The sequence below is a fragment of the Natator depressus genome, chromosome 15 (assembly GCF_965152275.1).
Source record: "Natator depressus isolate rNatDep1 chromosome 15, rNatDep2.hap1, whole genome shotgun sequence".
NCBI classification, from domain to species: Eukaryota; Metazoa; Chordata; order Testudines; family Cheloniidae; genus Natator; species Natator depressus.
The window spans coordinates 2,742,597-2,763,714 of record NC_134248.1 but is presented as its reverse complement, the minus strand read 5'-3'; the positions used below and the strand labels follow the sequence as shown (position 1 = coordinate 2,763,714).

Sequence of the window (21,118 nt, the reverse complement as noted above, 5' to 3'; positions counted from 1 at the left end):
CCTCCTCGCCTGTTTCCACTTTGCCAAGATCCAACAGCTCTGACTGGCTAGCCTCCTCCAGGGTAGGGAAGAGCTCCTGGCTGCATGCATCTCTGACCTCCGAGTTGTCTTCTGGCTCTGGGTCCTTCTCCCCCTGCACATCCTCATCCAAGATTTCCTCCTTCTGGCTCTGTCCACTCTCGACTGGCCCACGAGCCACCAAAGTATCCACAGTGGCCTTCGCAGTGGAGGTGGGGTCGCCACCAAGGATCGCGTCCAGCTCTTTGTAGAACCGGCAGCTCGTGGGTGCAGCACCGGAGCGGTGGTTTGCCTCCTGCGCTTGTGGTAGGCGCTCCACAGCTCCTTCGCTTTGACCCTGCATTGCACTGTGTCCCGCTCACGGCCCCTTTCTGTCATGCATCGTGAAATCTGTCCATAGGTATCATAATTCTGACTGTTGGAGCGCAGCTGGGGCTGGACAGCCTCCTCTCCCCAAGTGCTGATGAGGTCCAGCAGCTCGGCACTGCGCCAAGTGGGGGATCGCCTGGTGCATGGAGCAGGCTTGGCCACCTGGAAAGATGCGCTGAGACCACTGCACGCACCACCGAGCCAACAGGACGGGGACTTTCCAAATTCCCAAGGAATTTACGGGGTGGGGCTCACGGTTCGTCACCTGAGGACAGAGCAGTGGAGTTCAAACCGATGACCAGAGAGGCAAGAACAGGCATTGTGGGACACCTCCCGGAGGCCAATCTCAGGGCTGCGATCGACCAGGGTGTCTGTACCCCCGGCGCAGAAGGCTGCACGTCTCTCGTCGGGGTGGTGTTTTTACAGCCCTGCAGCTGTGCAGTGTCTGCGCGCTCAGCTGCTTGGCCGCGTGACCCCTGGGGAGTTACAGCGCAGAACGCTGCTTTACGGCGCAGAAACCTGCCAGTGTAGACAAGGCCTCAGAATCACGAGCTCCACCATTTCGTGATCACTTTCACCCAAGCTGCCTTCCACTTTCAAATTCTCAACCAGTTCCTCCCTGTTTGTCAAAATCAAATCTAGAACAGCCTCTCCTCTAGTAGCTTTCTCCACCTTCTGAAATAAAAAATTGTCTCCAATACATTCCAAGAACTTGTTGGATAATCTGTGCCCTGCTGGGTTGTTTTCCCAACAGATGTATGGGGAGTTGAAGTCCTCCATCACCACCAAGTCCTGGGCTTTGGATGATTTTGTTAGTTGTTTAAAAAAAACCTCCTCCACCTCTTCTTCCTGGCTAGGGGGTCTGTAGTAGACCCCGACCGTGACCTCACCCTTGGTTTTTACCCCTTTTATCCTGACCCAGAGATTTTCAACAAGTCTGTCTCCTATTTTATCTTAAAGTCGGTCCAAGTGTATACGTTTTTGACATAGAAGACAAAACCTCCTGCCTTTTTCCCCTGCCTGTTCTTCCTGAGCAAGCTGTAACCTTCTGTACCAATATTCCAGTCCAGTCTCTGGATGTCATAGCTGTATTTATTAACTAGTATTTCAAGTTCTTCCTGCTTATTCCCCATACTTCTCGCATTAGTATACAGACATAAGATACTGATTTGATTTCCTCCCTGTGTTCTTTCTGGTCTTTCCCTTATCCCTGCTATAATGGCCCATGCTCCCCACAGACTCCGACCCGTCTCCTAGGTCTCCATGTTTTGGACTTACCTGTGGGCTTCTGTCACCTGCCGTCATTGAACCTAGATTAAAACCCTTCTCACTAGGTTAGCCAGTCTGTATCCAAATACGCTCTTCCCCTTCCTCGATAGGTGGACCCTATCTCTGCTTATCAGTCCTTCTTCCTGGAACAGCATCCTGTGGTCAAGGAAGCCAAAGCCCCCCTGGCAACACCATCCTCACAGCCAGGCATTCACCTCCAGGATGTATCTGTCTGTGCCTGGGCCCCCTACCCTTGACTGGAAGGATCAAAGAGAACACCACCTGCACCCCCAACTCCTTCACCCTCCCTCCCAGAACCCTGTAGTCATTGATGATCTGCTCAGGGTTGTACCTCACAGTAACATTAGTGCTCACATAGAATCATAGAATATCAGGGTTGGAAGGGACCTCAGGAGGTCATCTAGTCCAACCCCCTGCTCAAAGTGGGACCAATCGCCAATTTTTTAATTTTTTATTGCCCCAGATCCCTAAATGGCCCCCTCAAGGATTGAACTCACAACCCTGGGTTTAGCGGGCCAATGCTCAAACCACTGAGCTATCCCCTCCCCCCACGGATGAGAAGTATAAAGTAGTAGTCAGAGGGCCGGATGATCCTTGACAATCCCTCCATAATGTCTCAGACACGGGCCCCTGGCAGGCAGTATGCCTCCTGGGATGCCATGTCAGGGCGACAGATGGGTGCCTCCGTCCTCCTCAGAAGAGAGTCATCAATCACCACTACCCTACGTTTCCTCCTGGGAGTGGTGGCTGCAATCCTCCCAGCCTTGGGGGTACATGGCTTCTCCTTCTCCACCTTTGGGGGTGGTTCCTCATGGCTTGTTAGCAGGGCAGCATAACAGTTCATCATTATGTTGAGTGGGTTGGGAGTAGGGGTGGAGCGCTGCCTTCTGTCAGAAGTAACCAGAGCCAGTGTCCTCCCTGTGACAGAGCCATATCCTCCTCCCCAAGTGGTGTGACAGCAGTCATCTGTAGCTGAATAGCTTCCTCAGCCTTGGGTGTCTCCACATGAATACTCACAATGAACTCCTCATGGGCACAGATGCTCCTCAGCCGAGCCAGCTCCTCCTGTAGCTCTCCCACCTGCTTACTGAGAGATTCCATCAGTCGGCACCTTTCACACTGGACGGTCCCTCCAGCCTGGCTCTCAGAGTGGGAAATGCAAGCCACAGTCTCTGCAGATCCGGACCAGGATCTGGGTAGAGGCATCCCTGGCTAGGTTCTCTGTCTGGGTACAGGTGCAGGTGGAGGAGATAGGAGTGGCACTGGCACTGGCGAGGCGGCACTTCCGAACCATTATATTACGTCTCCCTTTCCAACTCCCCTGTTCTCTAGCTCCCCTGGGTCGCTTAGCCCCTGGCTTTTAAGCCTGCTCTCCTAGGTCAGCCCTACCCCCTCATTAATCACACAGGGGAGTGGGATCACAAAGCTGATTGAGGCTGATCAAGGATGATCCAGGGAACAAAGGCTCAGAGAACAAAGGCTCAGAGAACAAAGGCCCCAGACCCACAATCCCAAATGACCAACTACCGCTGGTGAAGGCACTCAGATGCTATAGTAATGGAGCCATATTACACACACTGGGTAGATTTTGTTCTCCATGTTGTTCCCACATATTTCTGAGGAGATGCACATGATGTCCTCTCTCTCTCTCTCTTTCAAGTATACTTGACTTGTGTTCTTTGTTGTTTACCTAAATCTAAACCAAAGTCCAACTTAGACTGCAAGTCAGCAGTTACTCTTTGCTCATGGAATGATGTTTTGGAGGGTGGCTGCTGATGCTGGCGGTTGAAATTCTGATCCTTTCTTAGGATGTGAAGTACATTGCCATCAGTGGGTTCCTATTCCTCCGCTTCTTCGCTCCTGCCATCTTGACACCAAAGCTGTTCAACCTCCGCGACCAGCACGCCGACACCCGGACCAGCCGCACACTTTTGCTGTTGGCCAAGGTACCCAGCAGGGTGAAAGGGTGGGAGAGGAGGGGGGAACCTCCTGCTTGGTGCTGAGTTTTCATGCTGTTTGACTGCTTGTCTGATCCCTTTGAGGCATTGCTGTAACATGTCAGACTGCCTCGGATAGCACCCTCTCTTAGTGGAGAAATCCACAGAGGGCAAAATAAGCCCAATTCTTGTGGGCAGGGTTCTCAGCTGGTGTGAATCAGCAATGGTTTCAGTGGAGCTATGCCAATTTGGAAGATCTGGCCAAGATGTCCCTGGTGTCAAGTTGTGACTTGATTCCAGCCTCTAAGTACCCTCGCGGAGAGAAGATTCCTGGATCCTTCATGGATTCTAAAGGGTTATTTAAGCTAGCGGAGAAAGGAGAGCAAGAACCAATGGGTGGAAGCTGAAGCCAGACAACTTCACATTAGAAATTAGGCACCAATGTTTAACAGTGAGGGCAATTAACCATTGGAACAAACTGCCAAGGGAAGTGGCGGATCCTCCATCTCTGGCTGTCTTCGAATGCAGCCTCACTGCCTCTCTGGAAGTTGCTTTAGCCAAACCCAACTTACTGGGCTCAAGACAGGGGTAACTGGGTGAAATGTAAAGGCTGTGATCTACAAGAGGGTAGACTCAATCTGATGGTCCCTTCTGGCCCTAAATTCCATGACTCTCTTAAAAGAGGAACTCTTTGTGTCATAGAGAGCCGTCAAACCTGACAGCGCCGTATATAATCAACCATCCAGCTGCAGATAAAGGCCTGGTCCAGCACCCGTTCAAAACAAAGGAACGGCTATGGTGGCCATTGCATTAGGCCACCAGAGAAGTTATCCAAATGGGGGGCAAAATGAGCCCTGCCTGGGTGCAGGGGCAGAGAGAGTTAGCCACAGCTGGGGTATTTCTTAGCATTCTGCAGATGCTTGTTCTGCAGGGCGCCCGTGGCTGGCTGGGATCCCTGGCTTGCTGGGTCTGTACTGGGGCCTGGACCATCCCGGCAGCCTGACAGCTGGTCGCACTCACTGACCAGCGCATCTGTGGGGAAGGTGCAGTGATTAGATGTGGTGGTGATTTCTTGGTGGAAAGTGTTTTACATCTTTTGGGGCAGACCCTCAGCCGGTGTAACCTAGTGTAGCCACATTGAACTCACTGGGATGGTGCTGGGCTGGGCCTGCCAAGGCGCTGACCCATTGTTTTAATCACTGCATCGAGGTGGAAGAAAGAAGTGCTGTGTTTGGGAGGCCCATACCCCACTGCAATCTGGAGCTGCCCCACCCTGTGGGCTGGAGAAACCCCAGTGTTTGCCCCGGTGTTTTAAGGCCCAGTTGGGTTGACCCTGTTGCTGAGCTGCCAACATGGCCTGAGTGAGCTCATATGAACCTCAATCAGCCTGCCCTCCATGAGGCATCCCAGTAAGGACCCCCCCCCCCCCCAGGCCAGCTCCCTCTTACACACAGTCAAATCCGCTCTGGGCTTGCCTGTGATTGGCAGCTCAGCTGTGCCAGTGCCAGAGTGGGGGCTGGCACCCCCTCATGCTGGATTGGGGCAGGGTGAGAGGTGGGGCAGGGGATGCTATCCAAGGCCAGACAGGCCCTTTGTGACTGCTGTCTCGCCCAGGCCATATTACTTCCACGCCATAACCCCAGACAGATCTTTTTAAACAACATCCAACCCTGATCTAAAAATTGCAAGTGATGGAGAATCCGCCCAACCCTCGATAAATTGTTCCCATGATCAGTTACCCCAAGGAGAGGAAGTGAATGTTCCAGAGAATGAAGGAAGGTGGCAGCGGGGCGTGGGGGAGATGTAGGGAGGGATGAGAGGGGAGGGTGATGGGAGGGAAAGGAGAGAGGAGAAGGAAAGAAGTGGGGGAGTAGGAGAACATAAGAACGTAAGAATGGCCATACTGGATCAGACCAAAGGTCCATCTCCCCCAGTATCCTGTCTTCCAACAGTGGCCAATGCCAGGTGCCCCAGCTTCTGGCAATCAGAGGCTAGGGACACTATCCCTGCCCATCCTGGCTAATAGCCATTGACGGACCTGTCCTCCATGAACTTATCTAGTTCTTTTTTGAACCCTGTTCTAGTCTTGACCTTCACAACATCCTCTGGCAAAGAGTTCCACAGGTTGACTGTGCGTTGTGTGAAGAAATACTTCCTTTTGTTTGTTTTAAACCTGCTGCCTATTCATTTCATCTGGTGACCCCTGGTCCTTGTGTTATGAGAAGGAATAAAAAACACTTCCTTATTTACTGTCTCCACACCAGTCATGATTTTATAGACCTCTATCATATCCCTCCCTGGTCGTCTCTTTTCCAAGCTGAAAAGTCCCAGTCTTATTAATCTCTCCCCATACGGAAGTCATTCCATACTCCTAATAATTTTTGTTGCCCTTTTCTGAACCTTTTCCAATTCCAAAATATCTTTTCTGAGATGGGGAGGCCACATCTGCACACAGTATTCAAGAAGTGGACATACCATGGATTTATATAGATGCCATATGATATTTTCTGTCTTATTATCTATCCCTTTCTTAATGATTCCCAACGTTGTGTTCACTTTTTTGACTGCCGCTGCACATTGAGTGGATGTTTTCAGAGAATTATTCACAGTGACTCTTTCCTGAGTGATAACAGCTAATTTAGACCCCATCATTTTATATGTATAGTTGGGATTATGTTTTCCAATGTACATTACTTTGCATTTATCAACATTGAATTTCATCTGCCATTTTGTTACCTAGTCACCCCGTTTTGTGAGATCCTTTTGTAGCTCTTCGCAGTCTGCCTGGGACTTAACTATCTTGAGAAGTTTTGTATCATCTGCAAATTTTGCCACATCATTCTTTACCCCTTTTCCCAGATCATTTATGAATATGTTAAATAGGACTGGGCCCAGTACAGACCCCTGGGGGACACCACTATTTACCTCTGTCCATTCTGAAAACTGACCATTTATTCCTACCCCTTGTTTCCTATCTTTTAACCAGTTACCGATCCATGAGAAGACCTTCCCTCTTATCCCATGACAGTTTACTTTGCATAAGAGCCTTTGGTGAGGGACCTTGTCAAAGGCTTTCTAAAATTCTAAGTGCACTATGTCCACTGTATCCCCCTTGTCCACATGCTTGTTGACCCCCTCAAAGAACTCTAATAGATTGGTGAGGCATGATTTCCCTTTACAAAAAACATGTTGACTCTTCCCCAACAAATTATGTTAATCCATGTGTCTTACAATTTTGTTCTTTACTATAGTTTCAACCAGTTTGCCTGTTACTGAAGTCAGGCTTCCCAGCCTGTAATTGCCGGGATCACCTCTGGAGCCCTCTTTAAAAATTGGCATCATATTAGCTATCCTCCCGTCATTTGGTACAGAAGCTGGTTTAAATGATAGGTTACAGACTACGGTTAGTAGTTCTACAATTTCACATTTAGAATCATAGACTATCAGGGTTGGAAGGGACCTCAGGAGGTCATCTAGTCCAGCCCCCTGCTCAGGACCAATCTCCAATTTTTGCCCCAGATCCCAAATGGCCCCCTCAAGGATTGAACTCACAACCCTGGGTTTAGCAGGCCAATGCTCAAACCACTGAGCTATCCCTCCCCCCGAGAGCTCCTTCAGAACTCTTGGGTGATACCATCTGGTCCTGGTGACTTATTACTGTTTAGTTTATCAATTTGTTCAAAAACCTCCTCTAATGACACTTCAATCTGGGACAGTTCCTCAGATTTGTCACCTAAAAAGAATGGCTCAGGTTTGGGAATCTCCCTCACATCCTCAGCTGTGAATACCAATGCAAAGAATTCATTTAGTTTCTCCGCAATGGCCTTATCACCCTTGAGTCCTTTAGCATCTCGGTCGTCCAGTGGCCCCACTGGTTGTTTAGCAGCTTCCTGCTTCTGATGTACTTAAAAAAATTTTTGCTATTACTTTTTGAGTCTTTGGCTAGCTGTTCTTCAAATTCTTTTTTGGCCTTCCTCATTGTATTTTTACACTTCATTTGCCAATGTTTATGCTCCTTTCTATTTTCCTCACTAGGATTTAACTTCCACTTTTTAAAGGCTGCCTTTTTGCCTCTCACTGCTTCCTTTACTTTGTGGTTTAGCTACCGTGGCACTTTTTTGGTTCTCTTACTATGGTTTGTAATTTGGGGTATACGTTTAAATTGAGCCTCTATTATGGTGTCTTTAAAAAGTTTCCATGCAGCTTGCAGGGATTTCACTTTTTATGCTGTACCTTTTAATTGCATCCGATGAAGTGAGCTGTAGCTCACAAAAGCTTATGCTCAAATAAATTGGTTAGTCTCTAAGGTGCCACAAGTCCTCCTTTTCTTTCTGTGAATACAGACTAACACGGCTGCTACTCTGAAACCTTTTAATTACTGTTTAACTAACTTCCTCATTTTTGTGTAGTTAGTTCCCCTTTCTGAAATTAAATGCTACCACGGTGGGTTACTGTGGTGTTTTTCCCACCACAGAGATGTTAAATGTAATTATATTATGGTCACTATTACCAAGCAGTCCAGCTATATACACCTCTTAGACCAGATCCTTGTGCTCCACTTAGGATAAATCAAGAATTGCCTCTCCTCTTGTGGGTTCCAGGACTAGCTGCTCCAAGAAGCAGTCGTTTAAGGTATCAAGAAACTTTCTCTCTGCATCCTGTCCTGGAGTGACATGTACCCAGTCAATATGGGAATAGTTGAAATTCCCCATTATTACTGAGTTTTTTATTTTAATAGCCTCTCTAATCTCCCTGAGCATTTCACAGTCACTATCACCATCCTGGTCAGGTGGTCGGTAGTCTATCCATACTGCTATATTCTTATTATTAGAGCATGGAATTACTATCCAAGGAGATGCTATGGTACAGTTTGGTTGATTTAAGGTTTTTACTTCTTTTAATTATATACTTTCTTTCACATATAGAGCCACTCCCCCATCAGCATGACCTGTTCTGTCCTTCAGATATATTTTGTACCCTGGTATTACTGTGTCCCATTGATTATCCTCATTCCACCAAGTTTCTGAGATGCCTGTTATATCAATATCCTCATCTAATACGAGGCACTCTAGTTCACCCGTCTTATTATTTAGACTTCTAGCATTGGTATATAAGCACTTTAAAAACTTGTCACTTTTTAGCTATCTGCCATTACACAATGTAATTGAATGGGACGTTTTTCATTTGACTGTTTCTTATCAGATCCTACCTCTCTCTCTCCCTCCTCCAAGCTGCCCAGACCCTCCCTGCGTCCCACCCAAAACCTCCCTTACTCCCCTTTCCTTTTGCTCTGCTGGGGGCCAGAAGGGAGGCGGGGGAGGGAGGTGCACATCTCTCCAAATTTTCCACCTCTAAGACAGCACATGCAAGTTCTTCCTGCTGGTCTGTACTACTCAGAGCTAGAGCCCGGCAGGCAGGTCCCCGTTGCGAGGGCAATGTGCAGGCAAAGGGGAGGCAGCACAAATGGCATCTGATCATTTCCATCCCTGTAGCCACTGGCCTGGTTTTCCCTGGGACGCTACTGACCCTGTCCCGCAGAGGGTCTAAAGCTCCTGGTGGGGCTTGAGCCAGGCTGGAGAGATGTCCTGCAGACCCCATGGCTGCGCTGTGACCCCCCCCCCCCCCCGGCTCCTCTCCCTGGCAGGCAGTGCAGAGCATCGGCAACCTTGGCCTGCAATTGGGGCATGGCAAGGAGCAGTGGATGGCTCCGCTGCATCCCTTCATCCTTCCCAGCATCGCCCGTGTCAAGGATTTCCTGGACAAGCTCATCGACGTGGACAGTGAGAGCGGTGAGTCCCTGATGCGCTGGGGGGGGCCGCCCCCTCTCCTGCCCTCGGCTTGCTGCAAGTATTGACACTGCCAGGTGCAGAGCAGGTGGCACTCAGCACAAGGGGGCTCCGGCCCGGGTGGTGCCTCTGGGTGCCACCAGCTGGCAAAGGGAGAGGGGTGCGGGGCCCACACCAACGCGGCCCAGGCAGCAGGGAAGTCACGCCACCGTGTGATGGCCTCAGCTCCTCCAAGCCGCATTGCGACCACAGCTGGGCAATCGGGTGCACTTAGCCCTGCCTGCAGCACCTTTGGGAGCAGACAGGGCGTCCCTCCCATCCCCCCAGCCAGAGCCACCCCTTCTTCCATGGACCGCGTAGGGCCCAAGATCCCTGGGCGAGCTGGGCCCTGACGTCTGAATCCTCGGTCCAATCGGTTTGCAAGCTAAGCTGTGCGTCTGTCGCTGTCGGTCAGGTCAGTCACATGGCGGTTTCTGCTCTCTGACGGGACAACCATGGAAACGTTTCTTTGCCTCGGAGCGTTTGCTGGAAGCGGGGTGCGGTGGGGCTGGAGCACAGTCTCTGCACCAGCAGGGCAAAGAGGCGACATCTCTCGTGTGTGACTGGCCCAGCCCTCGGCAGGAGGCCACGGCATGATACGTCAAACTGACACCCAGCTGATCGTCTGGCCCCTCACATCCCTCACTCCTGCCCAGCTCTGGGCCAAACCTTGGAAGGGTTCAGGGCTAGGCGGTGCCTCCAGCCTACACTCCGCTCCAGCACCACTGCCCCTTTGGTGCCCGGGGGGTGGGGGGGAAGAGACAGCCCCCATCTCTAGCCAGAGGGAAGGGGAGGTGGTCTGGGCCGCCTGGGTGTGGTGTGTTTCTTACACTGTGTCCAGTGCAGCCATGGCAGGGATCTGCTCCCCCAGCTCAGTGCGCTGACCCGATCCGACGTGACAGCTGCATAATGTAGCCGTCAAAGTGGGTGAGTCCACCGGGCTCGCTCTGGCGTAGGCCGGGGAAGAGCAGAGAGGCAGGAGCAGAGCTGTGGTGACTGTCAGGGTGTGCAGGGCTCCTGTCCCATGGGGCTGCCCCAGGGGAGGGAGGGCAGGGAGCCCTGCTAGCTGCTGTCCAGTCTCTGGATGGGGAGGAGCGCATGCAGGGCACTGGATTGGGATGGTCCCTCTCTCAGATCCCTCAGCTGCACAGGAGCCCAGTCCTTTGCTGTCTTCTTGTGACCTGGAGGAGCTGCTGGTGTGTCCTGGAGTGAGAGCGCTGGCACCGTGTCCCAGACCCTCTCTCACCCTCGGGAAGGGGTGCTCAGTCTTCGGGTTCCATCTCTGTGCTGCCCCATGCAGGGCCCTCGCCCCTGATCCTACCAGGTCACCCTCCCCTGGGGCAGCCACTGCTTCCTGCCCCTCAGAGCCCCTCCGCCTTGCCCCTGAGGAAGGGGGGAACTGAGTTTCCACCCAGACCCTGCTACGCAAGCCGAGCAGTGCCCAGCACCTGGGGTGGATGTCAGTGGGAGTGGATGGAGTGGAATGGATCCTGGAGTGTGCAGCCCTTGATGGTGTTTCTCACCAGTTCCCGGCTGCGTTTGGTATTTAAAGGGGATTCAAATCAGCAGCTGTTGCCAGGCAGTGAGGAAGGTGATGGCTAGAAATCACCTGCTCTCTCCATGTTCCCTGCCCCCACAGTGCAGGGTCTGGGGTCCCCAGAGGAATGGGGGGTTAGGGAGCATCTTCCAGGATTGGTGTGCTCAGCCTGTCTCTCAGACTGAGCATGGCATGGGGGGCAGGACGGGGGCTAGAAGGAGAGCGATGTAAGGGGCAGACCCAGGATTAAATGAGCATGGAGGCTGGATTCTCTGCCCATCCCCGGAGCGGGGGACCATTGGGTACCAAGAGACCAGCTGCTTCCTCTTGAGATCAGCTGAGTTACCACGGCCTCACATGCCACCCCAGCTATGCAACTCCCAGCCCTGTCCATGCTGCGAATAGCCCTGTGTCGTGGGCCCTGGACACAACACGATAGCGTCTGACATGGGGAGGGCATGGGCTGGTCTTGCTGCGGGCACCCCACCTTTACCTTGTTGTGGGCACAAGGCATAACTCGCTTTCCCAGCTCCCAGGGCTCAGGGCGTAATCTTCTGTGGGTTTGAGGGGCCTTTTACCAGTGAAAGTGCCTTGCAGAATAATATCCTTAACTTCTATTTATTAACAGTTACCTAAGCAGAACACACACACTAAACATACAATGCTCACCACTCCCCATAATCAGACGAACTTTTCCTAGTGGCCAGCCAGGATCAGATTGTCCAGGGACTCCAGCTTCTGCACGATATAGTTGGCAGGGTGTTGAGGTCTGGCAGCTCTGATCTTGGGCTGCGCCCTGGAGTTGGTTCCCAAGAAATTCCTGTTGGACCCCAGTTATTATAGTGAAACTTGAGTCCTGCTTAGCTCTACCGTCCCCAACCATTGTAAACTAAAGTCCTGCAAAGCGGCATTTTCCACCCATCCTAGCCCATTACGAAACCACTCTTTACCCAATCAGAGCCTACCACCTGAGCTGATTTAAATCTTGCAAAATTTAGTTACATACCAGGCAGAATGATCAAAGAACCAAAGACCAGACAAATAAACAATAGAGGAGTAGGGACCATGAAGGCAAAACAATAGAAGTATAGATTTCACAATCACATCTGTTAGGTGATTCCTTGCCAGGCAGAATGCTGTCAAACAAAGATTTCCCTAAACATCTTACGATCTGTTTCTTTCTCTGGTGACGCTGGGTACTATTAACAGCCCAATATTACATTGTTTTGATGCAATTTAGAGGGAATGTGAGGCTCTGACTTCCTGCTGCTTAGCTCATGGATGCTGCTGCCCTAATGTGGCTGGCCTCAGCTCTTACAGGACAGGACCCAGGTGTTTTAGCCAGGTTCCAAAGCACACCCCAGCGGCAGAGTCCCTGCAGCACAGATAAGCACAGCTCCGTCCCATCTCTGCACCAAGGCCAGGTGACATTCTGCCCAGATCTCCACACCACGGCTGTCCATGGCCTGGATGGTGCAGAACAGGGAGTTGTGCAGCTCCAGGGTGAGCACAGCGGGCAGGTGTTGTGGGCAGGGAAGGACGTTAAAGGACCAGAGCCAGCCTATTATCCATCCCAGTACAGCGCACCTGGGCCCTCATCCCAAACACACTAGTCAGTGGAAAGACTCCCCCTGACTTCACTGGACTTTGAGTCAGGCCATTAGAGGAGCAGCCCATGTTCCAGCCCCTCTCACAAGAGTCAGAATGCAGCTCGGAGTCCCGTGAGCTCTTGCCAGCTCGGCTGCTGCCCCTCAACCCCAGCCTCACCCCCTGCTGTCCTGGCAGACCCATCTCGCCCTGGTGTAAGTAGGTGCCCCACGGTCCCAGTCAGTGCCTTTGCTCCTTTCCATTCAGCAGCATCCCCTTCTGACTGAGCCAGGCTGGAACCTTTCCCTAGGGCTTCTGCAGAGGCTCCATGTGCCCTTTTTAGCCCTGCAGGAGCAGGATAGGCTGAGACTGGAAGCGCCCACACTGATCTGACTCCCGGACCGCTGCCTGTGTTGGAAAAGCTTGGCCAGCTCACGTGTTTGTGCACCCCAGACTTCCTGGGCCCGTTTGGAAGCAGAGCAGCTGAAATCCCCTGCGAGTGACTCCCAGGAAAGCCAGCCCAGTTCCAAAGGCCCAAGAGGTTGGAATGGACCAGGGAAGGGGTGAGATGGGCACTGCTCTCCCTGTCTCTGGAACGGCCCTGCCCATTGCTAGCTGCAAACCATGAGCAAAAATGATTACTAATTAAAATGCAGAGCTTGCTGGAGAGTCCTGTGTGGAGGGCTGGGATCAGAAGGATAATGGTGCCCCCTTCTGGGGAACACTGTGTGTGCTTCGGCCATTGGAGAATGGGCCATTCCTGCCATTCAGCCTGGCTCTGGGGGGCCCGGGGACAAGGGGGATTCCCAGGACGATTGTGGATCTGAGCGACCAAACTGCCCTGAACGATTCCTTTGTGTGCCTCAGGTCTCAGCAGCCCACCCTACAAGGGCAACCCATACCCCCAGCTCCGTGGCTACCTGCACTCCAGGCCCGCTCTAATGGGTGGCAATGACTGACTGCAGAAATCTCAGCTCTCTTGGTTGGGGGTGGGGGTGCTGCAGGGGCAGATCACTCTGCCTCCTGGGAGGGGGTGGGCTGGGGGACAGCCCATCTCCCTGTGCTTGGCCAGGGATTGTTCTCCTCTGCGATGGGCAGAGAATCCAGCCTCCCCACTCATTTAGCCTGGCTCTGTCCCCAGATGGAGCCCGGTATTGACTGTGGGTCATCACCCTGGTGTGGGGTGGGAAGGTGATGCAGACCCTGGCTTCACCAGCATGTAGGCACCAGAGCACACCTCTCCCCGGGTCCAGGAGGGTTGTTGTCAAGCAAAACCTGGCCTGGTGAAGGTGCTGGCGTTTCACCGGGGCGGATGGATGGGGTAACCCTGCTCTCCTCTCCACACAGTGCGCAAGACCCAGCCCCGGACGCTCTTCCACCCCTCGGTCACCATCAAGGAGGGCTACCTGCACAAGCACAAGGCCGAGGGGCTCCACCTGCTCCCGCGCTTCACCTTCAAGAAACGCTACTTCTGGCTGAGCAGCGAGACCCTCTCCTACTCCAGGTCCCCAGAGTGGCAGGTGTGTCCCCCCCGTGCCCTCGAGAACGGAGACCTGGGCGCTGCCACTCGCTAGGGCCAAGCTTAGGGACGGGAGGGTCACGCTGGGGGGAGGCGGGTGAAGCAGGGACAGGGTCTCTGCTGTGGAGCTCTGCCGGCGCCCCTCAATCCCTGCCTGCCCCACCTCCCTCCCCTATGGCACCCCCCTTCCCCCCAGCTCTGCCACTGCCCCTCGATCCCAGGCTACCACCCTCCACCCCCCCTGCTATACCAGCCCTGGGCTCCCCCTTCCCCAGTTCTGCTGGTGTCCCTCAATCCCAGCCTGCCCCCCCATGCTGCTATACTAGCCCTGGGCTACCCCCTTCCTTCAGATCTGCCGGCATCTCTCAATTCCAGCCTGCACCCCGATATTCCAGCCCTGAGCTCCCCCCTTCCCCAACTCTGCTGATGCCCCTCAATCCCCTCCCAGCCAGCTCTCCCCCTACTATTCTAGGCTGGGGCTCCCCCCTTCCCTAGCTCTTCCAGTACTCCTCAATCCCAGCCTGTCCCTCGCTATACCAGCCCTGGGCTTCCCTGTTCTGCAGCTCTGCCGGTGCCTCTCAATCCCAGCCTGCCCTCCTGATATGCCAGCCCTGGGCTCCCCCCTTCCAACAGCTCTGCCAACACCCTGCAATCCCAGCCTGCCCCCCCAATATACTAGGCCTGAACTCTCCCCTTCCCCCAGCTCTGATGGTGCCCCTCAATCTCAGCCTGCCCCCTGGAATACTAGCCCTGGGTTCCCCCAGATCTGCAAGTGCACCTCAGTCCCTGCCTGTCCCCCACCCCCACTCTACCAGCCCTGGACTCCCCCCTCCTCCCAGCTCCGCCGGCACCCCTCAATCCCCTCCCAGCCTGCCCTCCCCCCACTATTTCAGGCTGGGGCACCCACCTTCCCCAGTTCTGCCAGTGCCCCTCAATCCCAGCCTGCCTCCCCCCGCTGTATCAGCCGTGGGCTTTCCCCTTCTCTCAGCTCTGCTGGTGCCCCTCAATCCCGGCCTGCCCCCTGCTACACCAGGCCTGGACTAACCCCCATTCTGCCAGTGCCCCTCAATCCTTCCACCCCTCCTCCGCTGATTCACCTAAACCCTGATGCTGTGACTCGGTGAACACCAAAGCATCACCAGGATTCATATCACCCCCACCCCAGTGTGCTCGTGGTGCATAGCTGGGGCTGATTGTGGAGGGAGTTGAAAGCAGGGGGTGGGAATGGGGGGGTGATTCTTGCCCACACCCCTCCCCCGGGGCTCATGCTCTGGCTCAGCTCGGCTGAGGGGAGGAGGGGTGCTGTTTCTTCGCGCAGGTTCGCTCCTCCATCCCCATCCAGCAGATCTGTGCCGTGGAGAGGGTGGACGAAAACGCCTTCCAGCAGCCACACATGATGCAGATCCTAACACAGGACAACGAGGGGCAGCTGCACACCATGTACATCCAGTGCAAGGCGAGTTCCTGCCAGGGAGGGGGCACGGTGCAGCAGGGGCCCTGGCAGCATGGTCACCAATCTGCTGACCCAGTGCTGCCCACTGCCCAGAGCTCTGCAGAGGACAGGGCCTGCCAGGACCCCCACCTGGGGGCCTTCATGCTTTAGTTCAACCCACGGTGGCTCCTGGTGCCGCCGGCGGTGTCAGTGGGCCCTGTGCACGACCATGCAGCTGCCAGGCTGGGCTTGTGAGGCGGGGTGCAGCGGAGGGTCTGTTCCGTTGCTTTAACCAAGGCCATTGCCAAGCTGCGGGGGGGAGGGCGCGGGGGGGAGGGATGTTGGCTGGTCATGACATGAGAAAAGACGGGGAGGTGAGCACAAGGCGCCGTCCACCTGCGGTTCCCCCAGCATCCCAGCCATAGCGCAGCCCCTGCGTGTCTTGGCTGCCGAGATCCTGGCCCCATCCTCACAACAGAGCAAGCGCATGCTGTAGCCCCATTGCGGGTGGTGCCTGGGCACCCCTCACCCCACATACTGGGGGCTCCAGCTCGTCCTCCAGGCCAGAACAGCTTTGCAAGATCCCAGTGTGGCCTGGGCCTCTCCAGTGCCATCCAGCCCTCGGCCTCCCCTCGCTCGGCATGCGGCTGGGTCCCTGGGCAGGTGCTGGCCTTGGATGTCTGGTACTTCCAGGCCCATGTGGCTGACACCCTGTTCTGAATACCCCTGTTCTGGAGCCCTTAACCAGCAGCTGTGTGAGTGGAGAGTCCTGGCGTATTCCCGCAAACGCCCCTTGCAGTGTTTCAGGGGCTCCCGTGTGGGGCTGTCCCCTGAATTCCTATTGTAGCCAGGAGCTGGCTCCCATGGTGCGTCTCACAGCCATGTGCTAACTTGGACCTTACATCTGAGGCTGGGCGAGAGAAGGGCTCCTTCTCCACGAGGGCTCCTCCTCCACGAGGGCTTCTGCCATGCGGCTTGGCCTGGGGTGCTCCTTTGTAATATCACCCTGCCCCCCAACTTTATTCCAGGCACAGCAAGTCTCCCCACCCACACTGAACTGACCAGGGCAGAGCTGGGAGGTCGGGGGTCTGCTCCAGAACATTGCTTGAGGGCACAAGGAGGCGCCCCATGCCTCCCTCCCCAGCCCTTCTCCGGCAGTGCCAAGCCACGTTCGCTACTCCAAGGTCCGTGGTCAGTCGCGCCCAAACAGCCCAGCTGGGGACGTTGTGCTGCCAACGTCACCCCTCTGAAGCCACCCAAGGCATCGTGGGGGGGGGACAGAGGGACGTGCTCCACAGAGCTAGCAGTGGGTAGGAAAGCAGGCTTGTGTCCCGTTCAGATGCATTACCTGGCTGCCAGCCCTTCATCCAGCTGCCTGGCTGGGCGGCAGGAACGTGTGATGGTCTCAGCTCTCGATCAAACCAGCTGGGGGGGCGGCCGTGGGGAAGGCAGAGCTGGCTCCGTGATCACCGCTGGCAGCTGGGCTTTCCCAGCTCCTTCCTCTCCAGGGTGTGGCTGTGGTGGGGATCCTGGAGAAGGGCCTGGGGCACTTAGCGGAGTTGCTGAAGAGTGAGTGTTGCCCTGGGAGACCCTACCAGCATCAGAGAGGGAGGGAAGGGGCTGGAGCACTGGTAACCCTAGATGCGAAATGAACCCCCATGAATGCAGCTGTGCTCATTTTTTAGGCTACTTGGGACCTCCAGGCTGAGCAAAATAGGGGCCCCCAAAGAAGCATGTATCCTGGGGCCTGGATCTATGGGATTCTGGAGAACTGGGGGGCAAATTCGGTCCTTGTGTTCACTCCAGCCCTGCCTCAATCTGCCACTGGCTTCCCAGTGAAGATCTGGATGAGCCTCATCCAATCCATGGATCACCCTGCAGCCTGGAACAGTCTGTGCTGAAGCGCAGATGGGGAAACTGAGGCACCAAAGGGGGAAGGACTTGCCCACAGTCAGCCAGCAGGACTAGAACCCTGGGTGTCTGGGTTGTATCTATGGGGGCTGGGGAGGGGAAGCGGCGCCATCCTCCCTGGCTGACTCTCCCCTATCTCCAACAGAATGTGAACGAGTTGAACCAGTGGCTGTCAGCCATCCGCAAGGCCAGCATCTGCAATGAGCTCATGCTGCCCTCTTGCCACCGGGGTGCCTTCCGGGGCAACCGCTGGACCTGCTGCCTGCAGCCTGACCGCACAGGTAATGGGCCCCTGCCAGCTATAGGGCTGCTGCAAATTCAGCCCACGGGACTTTGGCAGGGGAAAGGGCTTTTTTGACCCAGAGTCCTCTCTATGCGGCTGCTTCTCCACTTGGGGATAGGTGGGGAGATCCAGGCCCCCCCCGCACTATAACACCTAGCTCTCACCCATCAAGCTGCACCTGTACAGCTCAAAGTACTTCACACAGGACGTCGCTAGCATTACCCCCATTGCACAGATGAGAAACTGAGGTCCAGAGCAGGGAAATGACGTGCCCAAGGTTACCCAGCAGGCCAGTGGCAGGGCTGGGAACAGAACCCAGGTTTCTCAAGTGCTCGATCCACTAGACCACACTGGCGCAGCACCTGGGGCTGGGGGAGGGTAGCAAAGGCCACACATCAGCCCCAAGCAGCTGTTAACCACAGCCGCCTGGTGGCAGAGCAGTAGTGGTGGGCCCTGGCGGGAGCCCTGACCAGTCCCTACTGGCTGGAAGGATGGGTCATAGAATATCAGGGTTGGAAGGGACCTCAGGAGGTCATCTAGTCCAACCCCCTGCTCAAAGCAGGACCAATCCCCAATTTTTGCCCCAGATCCCTAGATGTCCCCCTCAAGGATTGAACTCACAACCCTCGGTTTAGCAGGCCAATGCTCAAACTACTGAGCTATCCCTCCCCCCTCCTCACCCATGGCCTTGGGGGAGAGGGCTTCCCTGGGGGCTGATTGGCTAGTCAGGAGCGACCTGCTCTGCTCCTAGACCCTTGCAAGCAGGGCCCCTGGCCTGCCCCATACCCTGTGTGGCAGCCCCTCCTGCCCCTGCCTCATTGGAACAGTCCTTTCTGTCCTGCCCCAGTGCGCGGCTGCAGCCGGACTCACTCTGCCATGACCCTGGGGGACTGGAGCGACCCCCTCGACCCAGATGCCGAGACCCAGATGGTGTACGGGCAGCTCTTGCTGGCGAGAGACAAGCTCAGGTCAGTGCAGCTGTGGGGCGAGGGCAGGTAACACCAGCGCAGGCAGGTGGGGGCAGGGCCATTGCCAGGAGCTGTACATGGTGGGGGCAGTGGTCACCCTGTGGCTGGCATGTGGGGGCACATGCCATGATGAGTAGGGAAGTCATAGAGCCTGGGGCAGGGAGGACCATGCTGTTGCCATAAAGGGCAGCTCATTTTGTAGAGCTTGGGCCTTGGAGCTTTTCCCCCCATTCGAAACACATTCCTTGGACACCACAGCAGGAGCTACTCCATTCTGGGCAGGATCAGGGCACCAGGGAGGGGCGCTGAGTTCTAATCCTGGGGCTCAGGGAGTGGTGGGGGGAGTTGGGGTGGATCTGAGGGGATGGGGCTGGTTTCAGATGCCCCCTCTTGCGGGTGCTGTTGGCATTAACTCCGGGCTATTAACTGCCATCCCATTCACCTTCCCCTTGTCTCTCTGCCAAGCTACTCTGCATTCCCACCCCACTGAGCTGATGGGGGGATCCCCTGCCCCGTCTCCCTGGGAGGAGGGTTTTGGTTGCAGCTGGCATTGATCACTAGCCCAGTTATCTCAGCCTGCAGCGGTCGCCACTTTCTTCTGGGCTCAGCCCCTGCTCAAACACTTGTCCCCCACATCCTGCTCCACCCCCGGTAGGGTGCAGCACCAACCTCCGATTAGGGCGTGAGCGGGACTGGAGAGCAGCCTCTGGCTTCAGCTGGCCCCTTGCATGGGTGAATTCCACCTTGCCTGGCTTCCCAGTTCCCACCACCAGAGGTCTCCCCTCCCGAAAGCGTTACCCGGGAGAGAGCCCTGACATCGGGGCGGGCAAACTTTTGGCCTGAGGGGCGCATCAGGTTTTGGAAATTGTATGGAAGGTCGGTTAGGGGAGGCTGTGCCTCCCCAACCAGCCAGGCGTGGTCTGGCTCCTGCCCCCTCTCCGACCCCTCCACTTCTCACCCCTAATGCCCCCTCCCCCGGACTCCTGCCCCATCCAATCCCCTGGATGCCCCCAGACTCCCCGCCGCCCCATCCAACCCCTCCTCATTCCTGACTGCCCCCCTGGGACCCCTGCCCCATCCAACCACCCCTTCTCCCTGTCCCCTGACTGCTCCCTGCCACCCCATCCAACCCCCCCGCCTTCCTGACTGCCCCTTCAGGACCCCTGCCCCCATTCAGCCCCCCTGTTCCCTGCCCTGTGACCGCCCCGACCCCTATCCACCCCCCAGACCACCTGCCCGAAACTCCCCTGCCCTCTATCCAACCCCCTCACCTGCTCCTTGTCCCCTTGCCGCGCTGCCTGGAGCACCAGTGGCTGGCGGTGCTACAGCCGCACTGCCCAGAGCATCAGGACAGGCGGCCGCACCGCCCGGCCGGAGCCGGCCACGCACCGTGCAGCCCAGAGACCGGCTCCGGCAGGCGGGCCGCCCAGCCAGAGCCAGCCACGCACCGTGCAGCCCAGAGACCGGCTCCGGCAGGCGGGCCGCCCGGCCGGAACCAGCCAAGCACCGTGCAGCCCAGAGACCGGCTCCGGCAGGCGGGCCGCCCGGCCGGAGCCAGCCAAGCACCGTGCAGCCCTGAGACCAGGTCCGGCAGGCGGGCCGCCCAGCCAGAGCCAGCCACGCACCGTGCAGCCCAGAGACCGGCTCCGGCGGCCGCACCGCCCGGCCGGAGCCGGCCACGCACCGTGCAGCCCAGAGACCGGCTCCGGCAGGCGGGCCGCCCGGCCGGAGCCAGCCAAGCACCGTGCAGCCCTGAGACCAGGTCCAGCAGGCGGGGCGCCCGGCCGGAGCCAGCCAAGCACCGTGCAGCCCAGAGACCAGGTCCGGCAGGCGGGCCGCCCAGCCAGAGCCAGCCACGCACCGTGCAGCCCAGAGACCGGCTCCGGCAGGCGGGCCGCCCGGCCGGAACCAGCCAAGCACCGTGCAGCCCAGAGACCGGCTCCGGCAGGCGGGCCGCCCGGCCGGAGCCAGCCAAGCACCGTGCAGCCCTGAGACCAGGTCCAGCAGGCGGGGCGCCCGGCCGGAGCCAGCCAAGCACCGTGCAGCCCAGAGACCAGGTCCGGCAGGCGGGCCGCCCAGCCAGAGCCAGCCACGCACCGTGCAGCCCAGAGACCGGCTCCGGCAGGCGGGCCGCCCGGCCGGAACCAGCCAAGCACCGTGCAGCCCAGAGACCGGCTCCGGCAGGCGGGCCGCCCGGCCGGAGCCAGCCAAGCACCGTGCAGCCCAGAGACCGGCTCCGGCAGGCGGGCCGCCCGGCCGGAGCCAGCCAAGCACCGTGCAGCCCAGAGACCGGCTCCGGCAGGCGGGCCGCCCGGCCGGAGCCAGCCAAGCACCGTGCCGCCCAGAGACCGGCTCCGGCAGGCGGGCCGCCTGGCCGGAGCCAGCCAAGCACCGTGCCGCCCAGAGACCGGGTCCGGCCGGGCTCTGCAGCTGCGTTGCCCC

At 56.5% G+C, this 21,118-nt stretch overlaps 1 protein-coding gene across 1 annotated transcript in view; it reads left to right on the top strand.

The window, feature by feature from the left end:
- RASAL1 (RAS protein activator like 1) overlaps positions 1-21,118 on the top strand; it is a 109,504-nt gene that overhangs the window by 81,337 nt on the left and 7,049 nt on the right. The window contains exons 14-19 of the mRNA XM_074973253.1: positions 3,486-3,623; positions 9,259-9,403; positions 13,911-14,083; positions 15,401-15,538; positions 17,571-17,706; positions 18,556-18,676. Of these exons, the coding sequence (XP_074829354.1) occupies positions 3,486-3,623; positions 9,259-9,403; positions 13,911-14,083; positions 15,401-15,538; positions 17,571-17,706; positions 18,556-18,676 (851 nt within the window). The remainder of the gene's footprint in view (positions 1-3,485; positions 3,624-9,258; positions 9,404-13,910; positions 14,084-15,400; positions 15,539-17,570; positions 17,707-18,555; positions 18,677-21,118) is intronic.